Source organism: Epinephelus lanceolatus, chromosome 3 (assembly GCF_041903045.1).
Source record: "Epinephelus lanceolatus isolate andai-2023 chromosome 3, ASM4190304v1, whole genome shotgun sequence".
Taxonomy (NCBI): domain Eukaryota; kingdom Metazoa; phylum Chordata; class Actinopteri; order Perciformes; family Serranidae; genus Epinephelus; species Epinephelus lanceolatus.
This window is the reverse complement of record NC_135736.1, coordinates 44973013-44997231: the sequence shown is the minus strand read 5'-3', so window position 1 is coordinate 44997231 and position 24219 is coordinate 44973013. Positions and strand designations below refer to the sequence as shown.

Below are 24219 nucleotides of genomic sequence, written 5' to 3'. Positions count from 1 at the left end.
TTGGTAGCAGCATCCCAGAATGTCAACATCATATGCTGAAGGATACCTAGCACTGTTATGTAGACAAGAAGATCCACTGACAAAGCGGCAATATGTGACAACTTGGAATAAGAGTGTGTTAAACTTGACATGTGAGTGAATCAGGTAATCAAAATGAACATGCAGCTTAGACTTAGACTTACTTTATTCGTCCCAGAGGGAAATTCATTTCCACTAACTGTACGCTTACAGAGATCGATCACAGGCACAGACATATCACAGACATCACAAAACATCACAAAACATTACATGTTCAACAGGGGTGGACACTTTTAGTCAACGGGATCTTTTGTTCAGTGCAGCTATGGCTGCTGGGATCAGGCTCTTCCCGAGTCGAGCTTTCCTGAATTTGAGAGTTCGGTACCTGCGCCCTGAGGGTAATGGGATGAGGTATTGGTTGAGTGGGTGTGTGGTGTCCCCTTCTATTAATTTTGCAAAGCGTGTAATGGACCTGGTATTTAACTCTGTGAGGTTGGGTGTGGGAAAACCAATGATTTTGGAAGCGGTGTGTGTGTGATGCGTGTCAGTTTGGCCCAATTGGTGACAGAAAGCATGGTGAAGAAACATGTGGAACAGAAGTAGCAGTAGATGGGGGGCAACATAGAGTCCTTGAGATTTCGGATAGCTGACAGTCTTTGTTGGCTCCTTTTTTGTATGTCTCTGGTGTGCTGATCGAAATTGAGTTTGTTGTCCAGAGTTACGCCCGGGTATTTAAAACTGTCCACTGTTTCAACTGTTTGATTGTCAATGATGATGGGGTGCTGCGTTGGGGGGGGGGATCATTATTTCTTTGGTTTTACTGACGTTGATGTGAAGATGGTTGTCCATACAGCAGAGAGATTGTCAGAGAGAAGTGCAAGAATGGCCGTGTCAGATAGGTATTTCAGATAGGTTGTGGTGATGGGTGATGGGTTTATGCAGTTATTGGTGTAGAGAGTATACAGGAAAGAGCTCAGCACACATCCCCTGTGGAGCTCCGGTGTTGATCGTGAGTACAGGGGATGTGGCTGAGCCCACCCACTGCTTGCAGTCTGTCAGTGAGGAAGTTGTGGATGAGATGGATCAGACGGGGGGGGGGGGGGGTGGGGGGGGAATGTTGAGATGGTGCAGTTTCCAGATCAACAGGTGTTTCTGGATTGTATTGAAGGTGGAACTGAAGTCCACAAAGAGGATTCTCACAAAGTTACCTGGTGAGTCCAGGTGCTGAAGGAGGAGGTGCAGCAGGCAGGCTACAGCATCCTCTGTGCCCCTTTTGTCCTTGTAGGCAAACTGAAAGGGGTCCAGACGTGGGGTGACAATTGGCAGGATGATGTTCAGCAGGAGTTTCTCTAGGCACTTCATTCTTATAGATGTCAAGGCAACAGGGCGGTAGTGGTTGAATTCTGTAGGTCGGGGTTTTTTGGGTATTGGGATTATGGTGGAAGTTTTTCACAAGGTGGGTATTGTTGCAGTCCTGTAGGATTCACAAAAAAAGGAGTGCAGTACTGGTGAGAGCTCCAGAGCGCAGGTCTTCAACACCCTGGCTGGGATGCCATCAGGTCCCGGAGCCTTGCCTAACTTGCAGCGGCTCAGCTGGTGCCATACCTCCTCCTCTGTGAAGGGGGCTGGTTCCTCAGGGTCCAGTTGGGGGAGGGCTCTCAACCAGGTCTGACACTGATGAAAAATCCTGGTTGTCGAAACAGGTGTAGAAAGTGTTCAGTTGTTTGGTGAAGGTTTCTGGGTCACCTGATCTACATGTGGATTTGGGTTCAGATCCTGTCAATGTTTTGCAGCTATAAAAAGCATAAACAACATACCTTTTTTGTTCAGTTTTACCTGCTGCCAGTTTCAAAACCACCTCTTAAGTTTTAGATGCTGCCACACACATGATTATTACTCATTTAAACAAAAGTCAAAGTCCATTTATTTGTCTCCCTTGGGAGAAATTCGGAATGGAGACAGGGTACTGCTGCTTTAAACAGCATGAAACATAAAAACAAAAATACATAAAAGACAGTAAAACATTCAGCATCTAAACAAACATGTAAAAGTAAATTTATCTGTCCCCATTTTTGGTAATTGATTTAATCTCCCCAGATGCTCCAAAGCTTCCCTCTGTGTCAGTGAGTTCCTCTGCTGAGATAGTGGAGGGCAGTTCAGTGACTCTGACCTGTAGCAGTGATGCTAACCCACCAGCTTTTTACACCTGGTACAAGGAGAAGCAAATCCTGCTTCGGGGACCAGAAGGAGGTCTTCATTTCACCTCCATCAGCTCTGAGGAGAGCGGGATTTACTACTGCAAGTCTGAGAATCCATATGGACAGATCATCTCTTCATCTATATTTATACATGTGCAGTGTAAGTCACATTGTATTTTTCATGATACAAAAGTCTTTGAATACTATACATGCCAATATAAATGGAATGTGTCCCTCTTAATATTATCCTCCAGATGCTCCAAAGCTTCCCTCTGTGTCAGTGAGTCCCTCTGCTGAGATAGTGGAGGGCAGTTCAGTGAATCTGACCTGTAGCAGTGATGCTAACCCAGCAGCTAAATACACCTGGTACAAGGAGAATGAAGACTCACCAAAAGCATCAGGACAGATCTTCACCATCACTGACATCAGAGCTGAACACAGTGGGAATTATTACTGTGAAGCCCAGAACACAAGAGGACGTCATAACTCCACCTTACATCTGACTGTTGTGGCAGGTAAGTTATCCACATTCACCTGCAAACACACATGCACCAGTTTACTGTACCAGACCTCACATGTTAATCTGTAGCAACCTGTAAGTGGTGCAGAGAGGGTGAAATTCCCTGTCCGCATTTTCAGACTGTTTTTCTGTAGCTGTCCTCAGGGAGGAACCTCCGTCCTGTCAGAGGTGGATGACGCTGACTGACTAACAGAGAATCACCTGGCAAAGTGATTTATCAGTATTATCCTATTAATGAGTTGTATCACATATCTGTGTATATTTCTAGGTAATTCATTAATGATAATGAATATCATCAGGTTGACTCTGGTGGTTTTGATGTTGATTCCTCTGCTTCTCCTGAGTCTGTGGACGAGGTAAGATAATAAAAATCCATCGGTTCAGTCACTGTACATTATTATTTTCTTCTTCCCACTTCCTTTAGTTTTAATGTTATGAATTTTATTTTCTTCATGTCTGTATTTGTTGTTGTTTGACTCGATCCAGGAAGAAGCAAACTCTGAGCACCACCACTGAACCACATGAACCTGTAGAGATAGAGGTAAGGGAGAGAGGGACCCTAATGACAAAACTTCCTTCACAGTTAGGATAATTTGTCTTATAAAAATGTATAAATATAATACAACTGGCTGAGTACAAACCAGTAAAGCATTTTCCCAAAATAACATTTCTGCCAATTATTTACTTGCAATTATGATGAAATAAATTTAGATAAATATTTAATATATGCATGTTTTAAGTATTTAGTACAAATTAAATTAAATCAGTTGTGAAGAAGCTAATGCCTTGCCCACTATGTTGACAGTAGAGTTGATGTGTTTTGACACATGGACAATTTATTGTCAAGGGTGATGCCCAGTAGTTAGTTTTTTTTACTTGCTAGATGGGTGTTTAATTTCAGCCTTAGGTAATGAACTGAACCAAAAACAATGCTTTTTAGATTTGGATGTGTTCAGTACCAGTTTGTTTTCGAGGATCCATTTTCCAATAATATCTACCTTTCTGTTCAAGATGGCAGTGTTGCTGCTGATGCATACTGCAGTGTCATCTGCATGCATTGTTAATTTAGCATTTTTTACTATGAGAGGTAAAACCTGGGTAAAAATGGAACACCAAAGTGGGCCCAGGCAGCTCCCTTGTGGAACTCCACATTCCACAGACACGCTATCTGAGTAACTTCCACTGAAGAAGACCCTCTGTGACCAGATAGCTTTCCATCCAAGCAGCTGCAGAGGGTCTAAATCTGTAATACTTTTCAAGAAGAAGCTTGTGGTCAGTGATGTCAAATGCTGCCGTAAAATCTAAAACGACTGCGGTGTAGATCATTTTGTTGTCAAGAGCTCTATACCAGTCATGTGTCATTTGCACTATTACTAGCTACCTTCATTCGAAAGTAAAACGTTACAATATTACTCTCTGTGTAGAGTAATAAATTACCTATTATACTGTTTTTGTGTTACTTTCCCCAAAATAACCTCACAGCAGGTAATCAAAGAACAGAAGCTCCAGTTTGTTAAATTTCATTTCAAATCCAGTGCTGCACAGGTCTGACTCATTCATACATTCACATACAGTGGTTACCACTTTGTATTAAAATGAAAAAAAGAAAAAGAACAGTCAGATAGCCTAGAGCCTTTTAAATAAACTAATGGCCTTGGGCACATGGAGGGGCAGGCAGAGGATCAGAGTCTTTAAATTATGCGATATAGATACATGTTTGTGGGACTGTGATATTAAAAACCCATTTAACAAACGTCTAGCGAAACAGATTGATGTACGAGTTATGCGTTGTTCTGTTGCTGCAGGGGGAATTAATGGAAACACATCCAACAAATACTAACATCACCCAGATGTGGCAATCACCAGGATGAGGAAAAAATAAACCTGAGGCCAGCTCCTTATCCCTGCTGTTTTCAGGCAGCCTTAGGATATCTATATATATATATATATATATATATATATATATATATATATATATATATATATATATATATATAGCAGAATGGGATATGTTGTATGTCATTATATTAATGTAAACACATTGAATGTGATAACACACAGTAGCCTATAGCATGACCCAGATGTGCCGATCATGGCCGTTTTCCATGATGTAGTCTGTAGTGATATGAAGAGACACTACAGCCTTTGGGGGATGTTTTTTTCTGGTGGTGCACTGGCTGAAGTGGAGCGGTGTGGATGAATGAAAAATGAAAGCAATAAACAATTTATTTAGGGTGATAATGCATTATGTGACATTGAAATTTGTGTTGGTAATGCGCTATATTACTTTGTTATATAGTAATATAGTAATATATGTAATATTACTTTGTTACTCCCGGACGCCTCCCTTGGGAGGTGTTTCGGGCATGTCCAACCGGGAGGAGACCTCGGGGCCGCCCCAGGACACGCTGGAGGGATTACATCACCCGGCTGGCCTGGGAACGCCTCGGGGGTTCCCTCGGAAGAGCTGACGAAAGTGGCTAGGGAGAGGACTGTCTGGGCTTCTTTGCTGAGGCTGCTGCCCCGCGACCCAGACCCGGATAAGCAGAGGACTACGAGTACGAGTACGAGTACTTTGTTACTGCTGATATAATGTAGTGTAATGCTTTACCCAGCATTGCAAATTAAGTGTGCACTGTAGTCTATAGCCATTCTAATCACTTCAACACCTTCATTATCAATCCCTGGTTGTTTGTCATTCCATGTGAATTATTTTCAGATTGTTTCCACTTTTAATAGTGATCTCACAATGGCGGGGTTTATCCCTCATATATTTTTTTATTTTAACAATGGATAAGCTATTATCTGTCCCTTGTGATGATTTTGCCCTTAATTTTTTTGCATTGGCTCTGAAGTATTCATTCAAGTATTTTGCAGTGTCTTTCGATTTGTGATCAAGGTACCTCCACGCTCAGTAGGTTGTATACTCCAAAACTTCTTCTCATCGTTCTTGTTCCTGCTTAACTGTAGAGAATAATGTTGTTTCTTTTGCTTTTGATTCTCTCCCCTTCAGTTGGAGTCATGTCCTGTGTATGAGAACGTCTCAGACGCTGCAGCACAGACAGAAGACAGAGGAGCAGGAAGACCTGGTGTGAAGTCCAGTCAGGTTAGAGCCTCCTGCATCAAAAACAGGCCCACTTCAGATTTATAGTCACAGTTCCAACCATAACTTTACACAAGTTTTATGTGATTGTCTTCAGATGCAGTTGAACCAGAGGCGGGACTCACCTGATGGAAACAAAGTAGTACAGCAATGAAATATCAGTGAGGCTGTGGAGGATGTGGGAGAAGTGGATACATTTACTTTCAATTCTAAAAGTTTTTATTGTCAGTTTATAGTTTTTATTATTGTCAGCAGCTGCATGTAGCACAACGTTTAGAAGAATGTGGTGTTGGCAGCTTGAACTGAATCATGTCGAGGTGTCAAATATGATTTATAGTTTAGATCAGCTGATGGTCAGGTGCTGTGTGACTCACTGATTTCTAACTTACTGCTTAAACTATGCAAGCTTATTTTTAACTGTGCAGGAATTAGAAATGAAAAACAATCTACTTAATAAATAACTTTTTAAAGATCCTGATCACCCTCTTGGTTTGCAGCTGTCCTGGCTGAAAGAGTCAATACAGTTGTGTCATTAATATGAAAAAGGTTTGGATTTAAGCGTTTCTTTTTATTTTTCATAATGTAATTTTATTTACCAGCTATCAAGACCAATAAAGTTCTTAAGCTTTGGCTTATCTCTCAAATTCTCTCTTTGTATCTTTATGAGGATGAAATGATCCACAGTGTAATAGTTTATTGTGATTTGGGATGTTGCTGATATGAAGATGCACAGACACAGTTCTTACTGAAGAGGGTCTTAACTTACATTTGAGCTGTAAGTCTACATTTAGTCTGTTTAAACTCTTTGGGGTTTCATTGAAGCAGAGGAGGTTGAGGTTCACTAAATGTGAAGCCTTTTTATAATTATTACAACTTGTTCAACACCCAAGTTGTCTTGAAGAGTTTGTTGCTTTTACAACTACTGACACTTTTTGAGCTTAAACTGGACTTCTCATGCTTAATAAAATGGATGTTCTATGTAACATGCTATTAGTTTCACTCATAAAATGTATATGCTGACTACAGCCCTGTCAGCATGCATAATTAGGCTGCAGTTGTCTGGGTGCGCAAAGGTGAAGTGCGCTGGTCTTGTCATACAAAGTTTGATGGAGTGTCAACTGGACAATATGGAGATATTTGCATCTTGAAAGCCGGACTACAAATGTGGATAGACAGGGAAAAACACACGCAAGCCTAAGACGTGGTAAGATACGATATTCCTCACTATATGAAGTGACTGATAACAAGATCTGTATAATGGGTTGTAAAGAAATTCTTGAAAGTCTTGGCGGAAAGCTACAGTTCCGCTGTTTCACGTGATATGTGTGGCTTCTCGCTATGATGAGCAGTCGTGGAGAAAATCCACAGAGTAGAACAGGTGTGAATTTGGACGCACTACGCGTCGTTCGGGCCCATAGGGTTAAAGGGTCAGTTCACCCAAATTACAAAAAGATATTTTCTCTTTAGCTCTCTTTAGCTCATTTCTAGTGTTTTTAACCCAATTTACATGTAGGTCCTCTCAGCACACAGTTTATCCAACTCATTAAACCCACTTTCTCTATTCAACATCATTATATCACCACTGTGTGTCCAAATCCTACCACTTCACTTGATAATGTGTGTTACATGTTTAGGTTTGGTTAACACAAACAGGTATGTGAGATTGTTAGTGTTCTTCATTTCTCCACAAACAGAAGTAATCTGACCGCAGAGTGATCACAAGAAAAAAAAATAACCCAACCCACAGCTGCAGATTCTGTGACATCCTGTTCCTGTCTGTTTTTGTCTACTCTTACTGAGTGCTCTTTTTCTGGTGGCGGTGGGATGTTGTCAGCGAAACAGGTTTGAAATCTAAATCTCTTTTTTAAGTTTATAGTTAGTAGTACAACCTAACTGTATTGTGTTGTAGGCATTTACTTGGATTTGACTTACTGTGCGTATTAATTCTTAAACGAAGGATTCTTGTCTTTGGTGCACCTGCACAGGGACCTCGACTGCCCTTTGCACACTGCACTTTAATTCTCAGAAACAGATCCTCTGGGAATTAAAACATGTTTCTGTTTGTCACATTTTATCTGATCCTCACATGAAGGTTTTTTTTTATTTTGTCCTTTCAGGGAAATGAACATGGCCTCATTCGCTGTCCTCGCTCTCTTCACTGCTCTCTGTATCAGCGCAGGAAATGCAGGTAAGGTCTTTTATAATCTAAGAATGTAAAGTAGAAAACGCTGGTCACTGATGGTGTCACTTGTCTTCCCTTTATAACACAATATTTTTTTCTACAGATTTTATAAAATTGCAATGCAAGGCTAGAAATGTGGGAGAGATTGGTCAGCAGTCACTGCTGAAGTGTGTAGTCAAATCCACACAAGACCCAGAATACGCAAAAATCACAGTGGTCACTTGGATGAAAGTGGGAGATGAGAGACCCTTACTGGTTTTAAACAAATGGGAAACTAGACTGCAGCCGGGCTATATGTTTGATGAGCCATCCTGGAATGGCAGGAACGTGGACGTATCCCTGCTCATCACCAACACTTCTGTAGAACACGAGGGTATTTATATGTGTATGGTGATGACAGACAGCGGTGGTGACATCAGCCAAGCCAGCCTTATAGTCACAGGTGAGTCTTCAGCTGATCACTGAAATGTTTTCACAACTATTTGTCACAGAAAGAAGTCCATTTTGAGTCCGGAGCTTATCGTCGTCCCTTTCATTTATACATTCTAATTACAAACAGACCTTAAAGATTTAACACACCCTGTGAAAACATATTGCCCTGTTTAATCTGTTCTAAAGCCAAAGAAGCAACAGCTCAAGTGACCGACAATTGGTTTCTATCTGCAGCTACTTTTATCACTGTGAGGTTTTTGTTGTTTTTTTTAGGGATATTTGTCTCACAGTGAAGTTATACCGTCTCTTATATCATACGTCTGCACCAAACTTTCCTTTTTTTACTCTCAGAGCTCAGTTTGATGTTTCCATGCTCTGTGTTCATCAGCTTTTATCTTGTGCTTAAATCATATTTGCTGTGAACAGTTTCCCACACCTCAGTGCTCTGTAGTTATTTTTAGTTTTCACACCTCACTCAGCAGCAACCTGACCACAGAGTGAACAGAGAGGAAACTAACCAAGAAAAGCACTGACTCTAATCTTACTATATAATGACGAAAACTCTGTCTGATGAAAACTCTGTGTGTGTGTCTGTTCCACGTTTTTCTCCTCACTGACTTGGTCAATCCATGTGAAATTTGGCACAGTGGTAGAGGGTCATGGGAGGATGTGAATGAAGCAATATTACATCAATTGGCCAAAGGGGGGCGCTATAGCAACCGATTGAAACTGTATGTCGTAGAGACATGAAACTTTGCACAGAGATGCCTCTCCTCATGAGGAACAAATTTGCCTCAAGAATCCATAACTTCCGCTTATATAGATTTTCCGCCATTTTGAATTTTTTGAAAAACACTTCAAATGGATCTCTTCCTAAGAAGTTTGAGCCATCTGCATGAAACTGGGTGAACATAATCTAGGGACCAATATCTAAAGTTCCCTCTTGGCAAAAGTTGGAAAACTTACTAAAACTGAGCTTCTATAAGGCAATGAATATTGCGGAGGGCGTGGCTCATCACATAAAGGTGTATAACATCTCAAGGGTTTCACCCATCACCACGCAACTTTGTAGGCATATGACCACACATAATCTGAGGGGACCCCTCCATTATTGACCCCATCAAACAAAATGGAGGCGCTAGAGAGCTAATTTCTTATCTAGGCCTAACTGCCATATGGATTTTTACTAAACTTGGTAGATATGTAGAACAGGACGCCTCAAGGTGACTGGAGAAATTTAACTCTAATTGGCAACTGGGTGGCGCTATAACAACAGAAAAATGCTTAAAAATGGCTAAAATGCGACCGATTGCTGTGGCTGCAATCTTACTATCAAATTCACAAAAACTCTGTCTGAATACATTGCTCTTCTTAATGGGTTCAGTTGACTATTTAATCTGCAGTTTCCTATGACCTGTATCCTAAACACACACCATGTGAAACTGTACGTGGGCAACTGTGCACTCAATGGGTATGGACTAGTACTTAATATTTCTCCTCTTGTCCTGGTCAGTAAACTGCATTAAAGGTCTCAGGTCCAAAAACATTCCTGTTCTCTTCACTGCAGCTTCACACTGGATAATGTCCTGCCTCAGTGCACATAGAGATTAACTCTAGAAAGCGTGTGCATGTCTTCCACTCTTCCTCTGCACTGAGCGTATATCTGACCTAACACTGTGTGTTGACTTCTCTGTGCCCAAAGACACTGAACCATCTTTGTTCACTCCACTGCATCAGTATCAGCTTGTATCAAACTAACAGGACACCATGTAGGTTCTAATGCACGAGGAAATCAAGTTGCTCCACTCAGTTTTCTGTTTATATGAACTGCTGTCCATTTGATACCATGTGAGAACTCATCTTGAAACTAAATTTTAATTGTTTTCTCTTCCAAAAGGCCTGAGTGTTCCCTCTGTGTCAGTGAGTCCCTCTGCTGAGATAGTGGAGGGCAGTTCAGTGACTCTGACCTGTAGCAGTGATGCTAACCCAGCAGCTAACTATACCTGGTACAAGGAGAATGAAGACTCACCAAAAGCATTGGGACAGATCTTCACCATCTCTAACGTCACAGCTGAACACAGTGGGAATTATTACTGTGAAGCCCAGAACACAAGAGGACGTCATAACTCCACCTTATATCTGACTGTTGTGGCAGGTAAGTTATCCACATTCACCTGCGCACATGTGCGTAGTAACCCATAACTGATGTAAAGAAAATAGAATTCTCTGTCTGCATTATCAGACTGTTTTTCTGTAGCTGTGTTGAGGGAGGAACCTCCATCATATCAGAGGTAGATGACACTGACTGACTAACAGACAGAATGACATGGCAAAGTGATTTATCAAAATAATCCTACTAATGAGTTGTATCACATATCTGTGTATATTTCCAGGTAGTTATGTAATGAATTTCATCAGGTTGACTCTGGTGGTCTCGGTGCTGACTCTTCTGCTTCTCCTGAGTCTGTGGACGAGGTAAGCCAATAAAAATCCATCAGTTCAGTCACTGCTCTTTATTTTGTTCTAACTTTTAGTTTTGGTGTCATGAATTTTATTACTGTATGTTAAATTCTGTATTTGTTGTTGACTCGATCCAGGAAGAAGAAAACTCTGAGCTCCTCCACTGAACCACATGAACCTGTAGAGATAGAGGTGAGAGAGAAAGAGAGGCCCTATTTATTATACCTATAACTTTTTTTGATAAATTGATATATATTTGATAAATATATGGGTTTAATGTATAATGTCGGTCCATGGAGCTTCATTTTGTGGTCTCTCTCCATCAGTTAGACTCATGTCCTGCGTATGAGAACGTCTCAGACGCTGCAGCACAGACAGAAGACACAGAGGAGCAGGAAGACCTGGTGTGAAGTCCAGTCAGGTTAGAGCCTCCTGCATCAAATAAAACAGGCCCACTTCAGATTTATAGTCACAGTTCCAACCATAACTTTACACAAGTTTTATGTGATTGTCTTCAGATGCACTTGAACCAGAAGCGGGACTCACCTGATGGAAACAAAGTAGTACCACATGGAAATATCAGTGTGGAGAGTGAGGCTGTGGAGGATGTGGGGGAAATGGATACATTTACTTTCAATTCCAAAAGTTTTTATTGTCAGTTTTCAGTAGCAGCAGCATGTAGCACAATGTTCAGAAGAATGCAGTGTTTGCAGCTTGAACTGAATCATGTTCAACTGAAATCGCACTAAAACAAATTTCTCAAAGTCAGGCTAACACCAGTCTGACATTCTTTGGTTAATAAACTGATTCCCCTCCCATGGCTTGTACACTGGGACAAGGACAGCAGTCCACTTAAATGGCCTAGTGAAGCTGTAACTGTAGACTTAACTGTGTATGTAAACATACTGAGTGACTTATAAGTTTCTGCTTAAATTATGCAAGCTTATTTGTACCCATTGAGTGCTGCACAGATGATGTTTCTCTGTAAGCCGCCCTGGAAGTTAGCGTCACCCTGGTGCCCTCATCAAAAAGCCTTTGGGATTTTTCCATTGAATTTTGAATTATTGCAGAAAATAAACTCTTTGGCAGACTAAAGCTCACAATCCTTACATGTTTAGTTCAGCAAGATAATTGTTATAGATGAACACCACTTTTATGATCAAAAAAGATGTCTTGAATTTCAAATGCTTTGTTTATTCTTTAAAGCATAGCCTAATTCTATTTACCACCTATCAAGACAAAGTTCTTTTGCTTTGTCTTATGTCTCACATTCTCACTTTGTGTCTGTATGAGGATGAAATGATCCACAGTGTAATAGTTTATTGTGATTTGGGATGTTGCTGATATGAAGATGCACAGACACAGTTCTTACTGAAGAGGATCTTAACTTACATTTGAGCTGTAAATCTACATTTAGTCTGTTTAAACTCTTTGGGGTTTCATTGAAGCAGAGGAGGTTGAGGTTCACTAAATGTGAAGCCTTTTTATAATTATTACAGCTTGTTCAACACCCTAATTATGAGTCTTTGTTCCGCTACAACAAGTTGTTTTGGGGACTTTGTTGCTATTAACACTTCCTGAACGTCATCTGGACCTCTGATGCTTCATGAATCAAATGTTCTGGGTAAACAAATTAAAAAGCAAAAAGTGTCCCTCATAAAATGTGAAAATAAAAAACCAGGAGTGAATTTAAATTTGAGTCATCAACCAGTGATGGATGGTAAAGTGTTGTTTCAGGGTGCTGATTCAGTATCTGTGATGTTTCACTGTCCTCTAGTGGGGAAGCTTCAGTATGACACATTCAGGCTTCATCACGCCGAGTGCTCCCTCCACTGTCTGCTTTAAAGGGTCAGTTCACCCAAATTACAACATTATTATAATTTTATTATTATTATATAATATATATATTATATATTATTATATTTTCTCTCTTAACTCCAGTGGTATCTAGTCATGCAGGTAGGTTTTTTTTTTTTTTTAAACTTAGTTTAAATGGAGGACTTCTCTGCACACAGTTCATCCAGCTGAACCACCAACCTCTTCTTTCCATAAATTTTAACAATAAATAAATACTGGACACCAAGATTGGGCCCATTCACCCCACCCCACTGCCACAGTATTTGTTTCACTGAATATGCGCAGTAGTGTTTCTCCCACTGGCCCTACCAGCGAGTTCCTGCTCAGCTCGCTCATAGAGAGGAGTGACATGCCCTGATGTCAGATGGATCTCACCTGAGTTTTTTCCTACTAAATCCTCTCTGAATGTGCTCCGCTTCTTTTTAAAAACATCTGTCTTTGCACAGGTGCAGATACGATGTTGTTATATGATTTTCTAAAGTTTTGGACTGCTTCTACATAATTTCAGAAGAATATTCACTTCAAAATGACACTGTAATTTTATTTTTTAAGCTTATTTGTGTGTATTTTCTCTTTTATTGATAGTATACAGTACAGGCCAAAAGTTTGGACACACCTTCTCATTCAATGCGTTTTCTTTATTTTCATGACTATTTACATTGTAGATTCTCACTGAAGGCATCAAAACTATGAATGAACACATGTGGAGTTATGTACTTAACAAAAAAAGGTGAAATAACTGAAAACATGTGTTATATTCTAGTTTCTTCAAAATAGCCACCCTTTGCTCTGATTACTGCTTTGCACACTCTTGGCATTCTCTCCATGAGCTTCAAGAGGTAGTCACCTGAAATGGTTTTCCAACAGTCTTGAAGGAGTTCCCAGAGGTGTTTAGCACTTGTTGGCCCCTTTGCCTTCACTCTGCGGTCCAGCTCACCCCAAACCATCTCGACTGGGTTCAGGTCCGGTGACTGTGGAGGCCAGGTCATCTGCCGCAGCACTCCATCACTCTCCTTCTTGGTCAAATAGCCCTTACACAGCCTGGAGGTGTGTTTGGGGTCATTGTCCTGTTGAAAAATAAATGATCGTCCAACTAAACGCAAACCGGATGGGATGGCATGTCGCTGCAGGATGCTGTGGTAGCCATGCTGGTTCAGTGTGCCTTCAATTTTGAATAATTTTTTTTGGGGAGTTTTTCCTTATCCGCTGTGAGGGTCTTAAGGACAGAGGGATGTCGTATGCTGTAAAGCCCTGTGAGGCAAATTGTGATTTGTGATATTGGGCTTTATAAATAAAATTGAAAAAAAAATTGAAAAATAAATCCCCAACAGTGTCACCAGCAAAACACCCCCACACCATCACACCTCCTCCTCCATGCTTCACAGTGGGAACCAGGCATGTGGAATCCATCCGTTCACCTTTTCTGCGTCTCACAAAGACACAGCGGTTGGAACCAAAGATCTCAAATTTGGACTCATCAGACCAAAGCACAGATTTCCACTGGTCTAATGTCCATTCCTTGTGTTTCTTGGCCCAAACAAATCTCTTCTGCTTGTTGCCTCTCCTTAGCAGTGGTTTCCTAGCAGCTATTTGACCATGAAGGCCTGATTCGCGCAGTCTCCTCTTAACAGTTGTTCTAGAGATGGGTCTGCTGCTAGAAATCTGTGTGGCATTCATCTGGTCTCTGATCTGAGCTACTGTTAACTTGTGATTTCTGAGGCTGGTGACTCGGATGAACTTATCCTCAGAAGCAGAGGTGACTCTTGGTCTTCCTTTCCTGGGTCGGTCCTCATGTGTGCCAGTTTGGTTGTAGCGCTTGATGGTTTTTGCGACTCCACTTGGGGACACATTTAAAGTTTTTGCAATTTTCCGGACTGACTGACCTTCATTTCTTAAAGTAATGATGGCCACTCGTTTTTCTTTAGTTAGCTGATTGGTTCTTGCCATAATATGAATTTTAACAGTTGTCCAATAGGGCTGTCGGCTGTGTATTAACCTGACTTCTGCACAACACAACTGATGGTCCCAACCCCATTGATAAAGCAAGAAATTCCACTAATTAACCCTGATAAGGCACACCTGTGAAGTGGAAACCATTTCAGGTGACTACCTCTTGAAGCTCATGGAGAGAATGCCAAGAGTGTGCAAAGCAGTAATCAGAGCAAAGGGTGGCTATTTTGAAGAAACTAGAATATAACACATGTTTTCAGTTATTTCACCTTTTTTTGTTAAGTACATAACTCCACATGTGTTCATTCATAGTTTTGATGCCTTCAGTGAGAATCTACAATGTAAATAGTCATGAAAATAAAGAAAACGCATTGAATGAGAAGGTGTGTCCAAACTTTTGGCCTGTACTGTAGGTTAAGATAGATGGGAAATGTGGGAGGGAAATAGGGGGGGTGACATGCAGCAAAGGGCCAAGGGGCAGAAATGAACCCATGCCACCGCCTGTATTGGGAGCAAACTCTACTTGGTGATGTAGATGTCACCCTGGGACTTGTAATTCTCAAGAGAGAGGCCCAGTGAAGAAAAGCCAAAGTCATTAAAGCTGCTTTCTCTAATCAACATCACTACAGTATATCACCTTGTGTCCAGATCCTACTAGTCCACTCTTTTTTTAAACGTTCATGTTTGGTCAGCACAAACAGATATGTGAGTTTCTTAGTGTTCAGCAAACAGCACTAATCTTATCTCAGAGTGATCAGAGGAAAAAAAAAACATCGGCCTACACCTGCTGACTGTGTGACATCCTGTTCCACAGAGAGACTGTCTCTCTGTTTTTCTCTTTTTGCTCTTTTTCGGTGTTGGCTGGATGTTGGCAGCAAAACAGGTTTGAAATCTCATTCTCTTTTTTTAAGTTTATAGTTTGTAGAACAACCCAGCTTTATTGTGTTCTGTATTTACTGGGATTGGACTTATTGTACATGTTATGAATCAAAAGATGGCAGAAACGTAGTCCTGTTCCTGTCGGTTTGTTCTTTCAGGGAAATGAACACGGCCTCATTCAGTGTTGTCATTCTTTTCACTGCTGTCTGTATCAGCGCAGGAAATGGAGGTAAGGTCTTCCATAATCAGATAATTTAAAGTAGAAAATGCAGTTTGCTGATGATGTAACTTTTCACCCCTTTATTACATCTTTTTTTTTTTTTCCTACAGATTTTTTGAATTTACAATGCGTGGCTGAAAACGTGGGAGAGATTGGCCAGCAGTCACTGCTGGAGTGTGTTGTCAAACCCACACAAGGCGCAGCAGACCCAACAATCAGGGTGGTCACTTGGAGGAAGGTGGGAGATGAGAGACCCTTACTGGTTTTTCACAGAGGGCAAACTGAACTGCAGCCGGGCTATAAGTTTGCTGAGCCGTCCTGGAACGTCATTAACTTGAACGTATCTCTGCTCATCACCAACACTGCTGTAGAACACGAGGGAGTTTATACATGTATGGTGATAACAGACAGCAGTAGTAACTCCGACCACACCAGCCTTAAAGTCACAGGTGAGAGCCTCTAACCGTGGGTGACCACTGAATCACTTTTTTTTCACATCTACAATATTTGTCACAGAGAGATGACTGTTTTCAGCTAGGAATTTGTCTTTAACACAAATTTCTTTCAACTTATTTCAAAGCTAAACAATGAGTAACAGTTGTCATTTACATTTATACATTCTAGTTACAAACAGAAAATAGTCTTCAAAGATTTAACTCAGCCTGTGAGAGCATATTGCCCTGTTTAATCTGTTCTAAAGCTGACCCTGGTTGCAGAGGCAACAACGTATATGGCCCATGATTAGTTTCCATCTGCAGCTACTTTCATCATGGTGAAGTGTTTTGGAGGGATACTGGTCTCACCGTGAGGTCACATTGTACTGTCTCAACTCCTATGATATCATCATTCATCTGCAACAAGAGGATAGCAATCATTGGCTTTTATTTTACCTGCTGTTAAGTTTCCTCCGCCTCAGTGCTCTGCAGTTATTTTTAGTTTTCACACCTAACTCAGCAGCAGCCTGACCACAGAGTGAGCAGAGAGGAAGAGAAAAGCACCTACTCTACTAATTAATATTTCTCCTCTTATCCTGTTGTACATTTAAAATATGTTACACTGTGAGAACTCATCTTGAAATTAAATGTCAAGTAAAGTCAGATTTATTTATAGAGAATATTTAAAAACAAAATGTTGACTAAAGTGCTTAACAAAGAAATAAAAAAAACAGGAATGATCAAATGAAAACAGTTAGGAGATTCTAAGTTAAATTAATAAGAGCATACAATATTTTCACAAAATCATAATACAAAAACAAAAAAATTCATTTATTTTATACATATATTTTATATACTTTATTAATTCCCCTGAGGGGAAATTCAATTAAAATCAATTCTGTACTTCACTGGTAACCAGAAAAAAGATCCCAGCACTGAGTTGATATGGTCCAACGTATTGTCATTCCAACCTCGCCACATACTGACATTTTGGTCATGGACTTTCCAAGTCCATATACGACGTGCAAGGTACCCTGAGTGCGATGGTTGTTGACGTTCTGGGACACCGTGTCAAGTTCTCTTCTGTCAAAATACACTTCCTTTTTCACAGGAAATTTAGCGTTTACATACAGCCCCTTTCAAAGTAAATGCACTACGTCGGTAAACCGCAAATTGACTTTTTTTTTTCCCTTCAGCAACAAACACATGGCTAGGTAAAGGTGACAAAAGCAAGTGGCTAGGTTAAGGAAAAAAGAACAGGTTTTGGCTTTAGAATCTTACGGGACGCAAACACACTTTGACGCCCCACTTTGACTTTCGCTGCCTTAACTTTCGTCCTTGTCCTGTTGTGTTTCCCCCTGCCGCCGCCAGGCGCCATTAAATTATAGAGCAACCGGCCATATATCATGCCAACCTTAAAGGACGCCTTTTTTTTAGTTGGTTTCTGATGTTGCAGGTCACTGCCCAAGCACCAGATTTCGACGATTTCGGAGTGAGACCTCTATGGTCTCTGTTCCTGGTACCAGTGAGGAGTCTTTTTGAACAAGCTGCAGGCAGGATAGAGTGAACTGACTGATTCCTACATAGAGGAAATTGCAATAGTCTAAGCAAGAGGAAATAAAAGTGTGAGCTAATATCTCTAAATCTTTAGGTGGCAGGAGTGATTTTAATTTTGCAAGTGACCTAAGATGGTAAAAGACATTGCTAATGACAGACTCAATTTATTTATCAAATTTTAAACCAGAATCAAAGAATACATCAAGATTTTTTGCATTTGGTTGTACGTTTAATAACAGAGACCCAAAGGAACTGTTTGTGGAAGCAGACTTGACAGCTGTGCCAAAGATTAAAACCTCAGCTTTATCCTGGTTAAGTGAGGAAAGCTTTTTGCCATCCAAGATTTTGACACTGACACTGCATGGATTGCAAGGTTTGAGTAGGAGATACAGCTGAGTGTCGTCAGCATAAAGATAGTACGAGATATTATACTTTCTAAAAATAGACCCCAAGGGAGGCATATGCAAGGAAAATCAAATTGGGCCCAATATGGAGCCTTGTGATATGCCATAGGAGATGGGTGCAAAGGACGAGAACACATTGAATTAAACAGAGGCAGATCGTTCAAGTAGGTAAGAGTCAAATGTGTCCATGTTTTCTCCTCCAGCTTCCCTAAGTGCCCCCTCTGTGTCAGTGAGTCCCTCTGCTGAGATAGTGGAGGGAGGTCCAGTGACTCTGACCTGTAGCAGTGATGCTAACCCAGCAGCTGCTTATACCTGGTACAAGGAGAATGGAAATCCTGACGTTTATCCTCTCAGTGAGGAACCACAGCTCTTCTTTGAGTCAATCCAGTCCTCTGACTCTGGAGAGTATTACTGTACAGCTGACAACAAGCTGGGGAGGAAGACATCTGAATCCATTCCTATAGCTGTGCAATGTAAGTAAAATGCAACTACATTAAAAAGCATAATGCAACTAATGACAACTCTTAAAAGCTCTTTTATGCAGTCAAATGTTTTGCTGATCATGCATCCAGTAGATGATGAAAAGGCAATTTCAATTTACAATTTACACTTGGTTCCCAGATCTGCACAGATATTTAGGTCCTAGTTATTCAGAAGTAAACTCATTAGATAAGGTCTTGAAAATAGACTGAAAAAAAAGGATTCTGAAATCGGATTAAATCATGTAATTCAGTCTTGATTTTGATCTGGATCAAACTCTTATTATGTGTAGGTCAAATCTTTTTAGTAGAATTGGGATACCTTTGATCCAAAAAAATCAGGATTATCCCAATCCCAGCAGAGGGTGGTTTCAAGGTGGATTTCAGGAACAAAAAGGAATAAAACTTATAAACTTGTGTCAGTATGTTAGGTGCTGTTATCCTCTGGTGCCGTAAAACAACTGTCTCTGTCTCTCCGCTCTGTCAGAGCTAGATTAAACCATCAGTAATCCAGACAACCACCTCAAGCATCTGTGCTGTTATCAAGCCTGTCTCCTATGCATGATAGATCCAACTCTGTATATCGATTATCTGATATATAGTCATAGTCAATATTCAAGTAATGCATATCAAACATATTTGTGTGATATGATTTACCTCTGTTAACCATTACAAATGTAAGAGGATCATTCCTCTAGTCTCCTGTTAGAATTTAATGTTGCATCACTCAAGTGGCTCTAACAAACAGCTCTGCCTGCTGTTACAACTTTCAGATGCTTCAAAACACATAATTATTACTCATTTCAACACAACATGTGGGACCAGAGAAATCTACCCTCAGGTTTGTTTATTTTACCTTTTTCAGATGCTCCAAAGCTTCCCTCTGTGTCAGTGAGTCCCTCTGCTGAGATAACAGATGAAAATTCACTGACTCTGACCTGTCGCAGCGATGCTAACCCAGCAGCTAACTATACCTGGTACAGAAAGAGAAGAAATCCAGACCTTCAATCTGTTAGTAAAGAACCACAGCTTGTCTTCAGCTCCATCCAGTCCTCCGACTCTGGAGAATATTACTGTACAGCTGAGAACAGGCTGGGGAAGAAGACATCTGAATCCATCTATGTTAATGGGAAATGTGAGTAAAATGTAGCCAGTTTAAAATGCATCATACGACTGATGACATTTTAAAGCTCTATAACCCAGCCAAATGTTTTGCTGATCATGCACTTTCTTCAGCTCTGCTTGTTTCACACTCACGGTCTGCTGCTGTATTTCACTGCACCTCTACAACAGAAGATGAAAAGGCAGGTTTATTTACAATTGGCTCCCGACCTTAAACATCTATAGCACTGAAATGCAACATACACATGAATGCAGCAGTAATATTATTATCCAATATTGCTCATAATACTTACAAACATTTTCTTAAGTAAGGTTTTGAATCCACCCCGCCCCGACCCGTACAAAACCGCACCCGAACCGCAAACCCACGCATCATGCCAATTAGTACCGCAACCCGGTCCGACCCGTTGAAACACGACCCGCAGCCCGACCCGTAACCTGGATTTAAAGTAATCATTTTGGGTCATATTGGCTCATTACTGAACAGCATATTGCCACAGTTAAGGTGCCAGTGAGTAAACAACGACCTGAATGAAGCAGCTCTCACAATAAAAACCTGACTTCAGCTCCATCATCAGCCCTCTGTGTTTTTCTCCCATACGAGTGTAAAAGCACTTGTTTGTTACGTTTAATGCTTTTAAACTTTTAATCTATGTAAAGGAACTTTACATGTGTAATAACAGACTTACCTTCTGTCCAGAGCGACGTTCAGCAGTTACGAGCTGTCACGTGTTTTTAGAATCCATCGAGGAGAGAAGTAATCCATCAGGGAAACACTCTCCCTCCTTCCACCTCACCTTCTCTCCTCCCCCTTTCTCCCTCCCTCCCTAGGTTAAGATATTCCAGTTATACATGTCTGTACTGAATTAAATAAGACGCTTCTTCAAATCCATGTGCATTTTTATTTATAATACACAATTAAACAGGTACAAATCTTTTTTTTAAATTATTATTGCATATAACAACTTAAAAACTTTTTAACATAGGCCTGAGAATGCCTTAAAGTATGCTTAGCAAGAGAACCTTTACAGCGGTGTTTTTGGAAAGAAAACACTGAACTAAATCCGTAGATGTGAATCCTAGTTTGGTGTCATTGCTAACAGGAGGGCCAATTTTGGAAATGAAGGTATTATAATAATTTGAACTTGTTTATTAACACATTTGAGCATTCTGAACCGAAACTCTCATTCTCTCATCATCCTTCCTCTATATGTCCTCCTTCATCCTCTCTAAACTCCTCCCTCCATCTTACTCTCGTTCCATCCACCCCCCTCCCTCCTTCCATCCATATCCCACCTGCCCCTTTACTCAATGTCCCACCTGTCCAGGTTGCAGGGGAATACAAACTGCTGGGACTCTGAGGTTTGGGGAGTTTTGCGATTAAATTGCTTCTTGGGAAGAATCCCTCATCTTTCTCCTTGAAAGTAAAGCTTGGTTTACCATATCCAGCTTTGCCTCTTCTCAGAAACTTACGGCTCAACTTACCCCTGTTCAAATTGCTCAACTTACCCCATAGCTACCATACTGACTTTATTACCCCCCACAGCTAAAATGGTGCACTTTCATGCTAGCTGTACTATCTCATTTTGTAGTTAATAGATACCACAATTGATGTATAAAACAAATTAAAAATTATCTATTTTGATCTAAACACAATCCCCATGAAACTTATGAGAGACTAAATTCACTTTCATGAGTGAAAAATGCTTTTTTGGACATGAATTTCTTACCACTTAACTCATGTGGTTCTTACCTTAACAGACTCCATAAAATGATGCCTTCCTCCTAAATATTTGGTCACATGCTCAATTTTATTTACGGTTTCCTAGCAACAAGGGGTGGCTCAACTTACCCTTTAGCTCAACTTACCCCAGTCTCCCCTACCAAATATACAACCCCAATTCCAAAAACATTAGGACTCTGTGAGACGTAAATAAAAAAAAAGAATGCAGTGATTTGCACATTCTTTTTCACCTAAAGTTAAAGTTCCACTGATTGTCACACACCTGAGTGTGTGAAATCTGTTCTTCGCATTTGACCCATCCCCTGAGGGAGCGGTGAGCAGCAGCGGTGCTGCGCTCGGGAATCATGTGGTGATCTAAGCCCCCAATTCCAACCTATGATGCTGAGTGCCAAGCAGGGAGGCAATGGGTCCCATTTTTATAGTCTTTGGTATGACTCGGCTGGGGATTGAACCCATATTATTTGGAGCTATCTGCTAACTGCTAACTGAGTGCTAACACAGTGGTAAACATGCCCCTGTCCCAGCATTTTTCTAATTTATTGCAGACATCAAATTCAGAATCAGTGTATATTTACAAAAAAACAATAAAGTTTATCAGTTTGAACGTTAAATATCTTGTTTGGACTGTATTCAATTGAATATAGGTCAAAAAAGATTTTCAGGTCATTGCATTCTGTTTTTATTTACATTTTACACAGTGTCCCAACTTTTTGGAATTGTGTTGTATTTTGTTTCCTGGATTTTGGATTGTGGAAGATGCGAACTTGATTGATAATCTATTGTAACATGTGAGTAAAACAGCTTATTTAAATGGCAACTTACAGCTGAGAAATTTGAAAATAGTTACAATATAATCTCACTAACCATGCCTGCTTTCTCCAGCATTGTCACAGTTCAGTCACAAAACCACCTCATGAGTTTCAGATGCTTCAACACACGTAGCTATTACCCATTTCAACACAACATGTAGCACCAAAGAAATGTATCCTCACTTTTGGTAATATACCTTTTACAGATGGTCCAAAGCTTCCCTCTGTGTCAGTGAGTCCCTCTGCTGAGATAGTGGAGGGCAGTTCAGTGACTCTGACCTGTAGCAGTGATGCTAACCCAGCAGCTAACTATACCTGGTACAAGGAGAACCAAAAACTGCTTCAGGGATCAGAGGGAAGTTATAATTTCACCTCCATCAGCTCTGAGGACAGAGGGATCTACTTCTGCAAGTCTGAGAATCCATATGGGCAGATCATGTCATTGTCTCTATCAGTAGATGTGCAGTGTAAGTACAAAACATAAGCAACTCTTGTGTCCTGGTGACCCTTCAGTGCACCTTGTTCACATGTTGTTTATCTCTTACAGAGCACTTATTATCTCCAGAGAAGTGATGTAACATGTACTGTTAAATGTGGTTTATTGTGTAGGTTGACAAACAACAATAACTCTAAAAAAGCTAATCATACATTTTTGTTTGAAATGACTTGCCCTTAATCCAGAATGCAACACGTGATAAAGCCATGTTAACATTTTATACAAACATCACCATCTAATGTGATTGACACAGGTCTGTCTAAATCTCCTCCAGATGCTCCAAAGCTTCCCTCTGTGTCAGTGAGTCCCTCTGCTGAGATAGTGGAGGGCAGTTCAGTGACTCTGACCTGTAGCAGTGATGCTAACCCAGCAGCTAACTATACCTGGTACAAGGAGAATGAAGACTCACCAAAAGCATCAGGACAGATCTTCACCATCTCTAACGTCACAGCTGAACACAGTGGGAATTATTACTGTGAAGCCCAGAACACAAGAGGATGTCATAACTCCACCTTACATCTGACTGTTGTGGCAGGTAAGTTATCCACATTCACTTGCACACACCTGTTTACTGCACCAGACCTGATTCATACAGAGAAAATAAAATTCCCTGGCTGCATTTCCAGATTGTTTTTCTGTAGCTGTGTTCAGGGAGAAGCCTCCATTATGTCAGAGGTAGATGACACTGACTGACTGACAGACGGTGATTTATCGATATAATCCCACTAATGAGTTGTATCACATGTCTGTGTAATTCCCAGGTAATTCAATATTGAATTTCATCAGGTTGACTCTGATGGTCTTGACACTGACTCTTCTGCTTCTCCTGAGTCTGTGCATGAGGTAAGACAATAAAAATCCATCAGTTCAGTCACTGCTCTTTATTTAGTTTCAACCTCCTTTAATTTTAGTGTTATGAATTGTATTATGTTAAATTTTGTATTTGTCATAGTTTGACTGGATCCAGGAAGAAGAAAACTCTGAGCTTCACCACTGAACCACAGAAACCTGTAGAGATAGAGGTGAGAGAGAAAGAGAGGCCCTGTTGACAAAACTTCCTCTATATCACAGTTATAATAACTTGGCTCATAAAAACACTTGAACATGAAGGAGATGTGAAGCAAATTCATGTTTAAAACACAACTTGCTGAGTAGGAACCAGTAAAGGATTTGGCCAAAACAAACTTTCAGCAAATCAATGAAATCAAATAAAACTCTTAATATATGCAGGTTCCATGAATAAGCCTCATTTTGTGGTCTCTCTCCATCAGTTAAAGTCATGTCCTGCGTATGAGAACGTCTCAGACGCTGCAGCACAGACAGAAGACACAGAGGAGCAGGAAGACCTGGTGTGA

General features: G+C 40.6%; 2 protein-coding genes across 4 annotated transcripts in view; both read left to right on the top strand.

Annotated features, from left to right (window-relative positions):
- LOC144462552 (sialoadhesin-like) overlaps window positions 1–24219 on the top strand; it is a 34601-nt gene extending 10382 nt beyond the window's left edge. The window contains exons 6-20 of the mRNA XM_078166618.1: window positions 2116–2376; window positions 2471–2731; window positions 3005–3092; window positions 3223–3277; window positions 5750–5842; window positions 5937–5986; window positions 15656–15828; window positions 15930–16268; window positions 18418–18687; window positions 19559–19828; window positions 22575–22835; window positions 23139–23399; window positions 23626–23707; window positions 23817–23886; window positions 24136–24219. Of these exons, the coding sequence (XP_078022744.1) occupies window positions 2116–2376; window positions 2471–2731; window positions 3005–3092; window positions 3223–3277; window positions 5750–5842; window positions 5937–5986; window positions 15656–15828; window positions 15930–16268; window positions 18418–18687; window positions 19559–19828; window positions 22575–22835; window positions 23139–23399; window positions 23626–23707; window positions 23817–23886; window positions 24136–24219 (2618 nt within the window). The remainder of the gene's footprint in view (window positions 1–2115; window positions 2377–2470; window positions 2732–3004; window positions 3093–3222; window positions 3278–5749; window positions 5843–5936; window positions 5987–15655; window positions 15829–15929; window positions 16269–18417; window positions 18688–19558; window positions 19829–22574; window positions 22836–23138; window positions 23400–23625; window positions 23708–23816; window positions 23887–24135) is intronic.
- On the top strand, window positions 7572–12658 carry LOC144462500 (vascular endothelial growth factor receptor 1-like). Of its 3 annotated transcripts, none has more exons than XM_078166451.1 (8): window positions 7572–7681; window positions 7957–8027; window positions 8125–8463; window positions 10351–10608; window positions 10847–10928; window positions 11051–11105; window positions 11244–11334; window positions 11432–12658. In XM_078166451.1, the coding sequence occupies exons 2-8, from the start codon at window positions 7961–7963 to the stop codon at window positions 11461–11463; spliced, it is 924 nt and encodes a 307-aa protein (XP_078022577.1). In that variant the 5' UTR covers window positions 7572–7681; window positions 7957–7960; the 3' UTR covers window positions 11464–12658. The 3 variants fall into 3 exon arrangements, with proteins under 3 accessions (XP_078022577.1, XP_078022578.1, XP_078022579.1); XM_078166452.1 differs by having other exon boundaries at window positions 11240–11334; XM_078166453.1 differs by lacking the exon at window positions 8125–8463.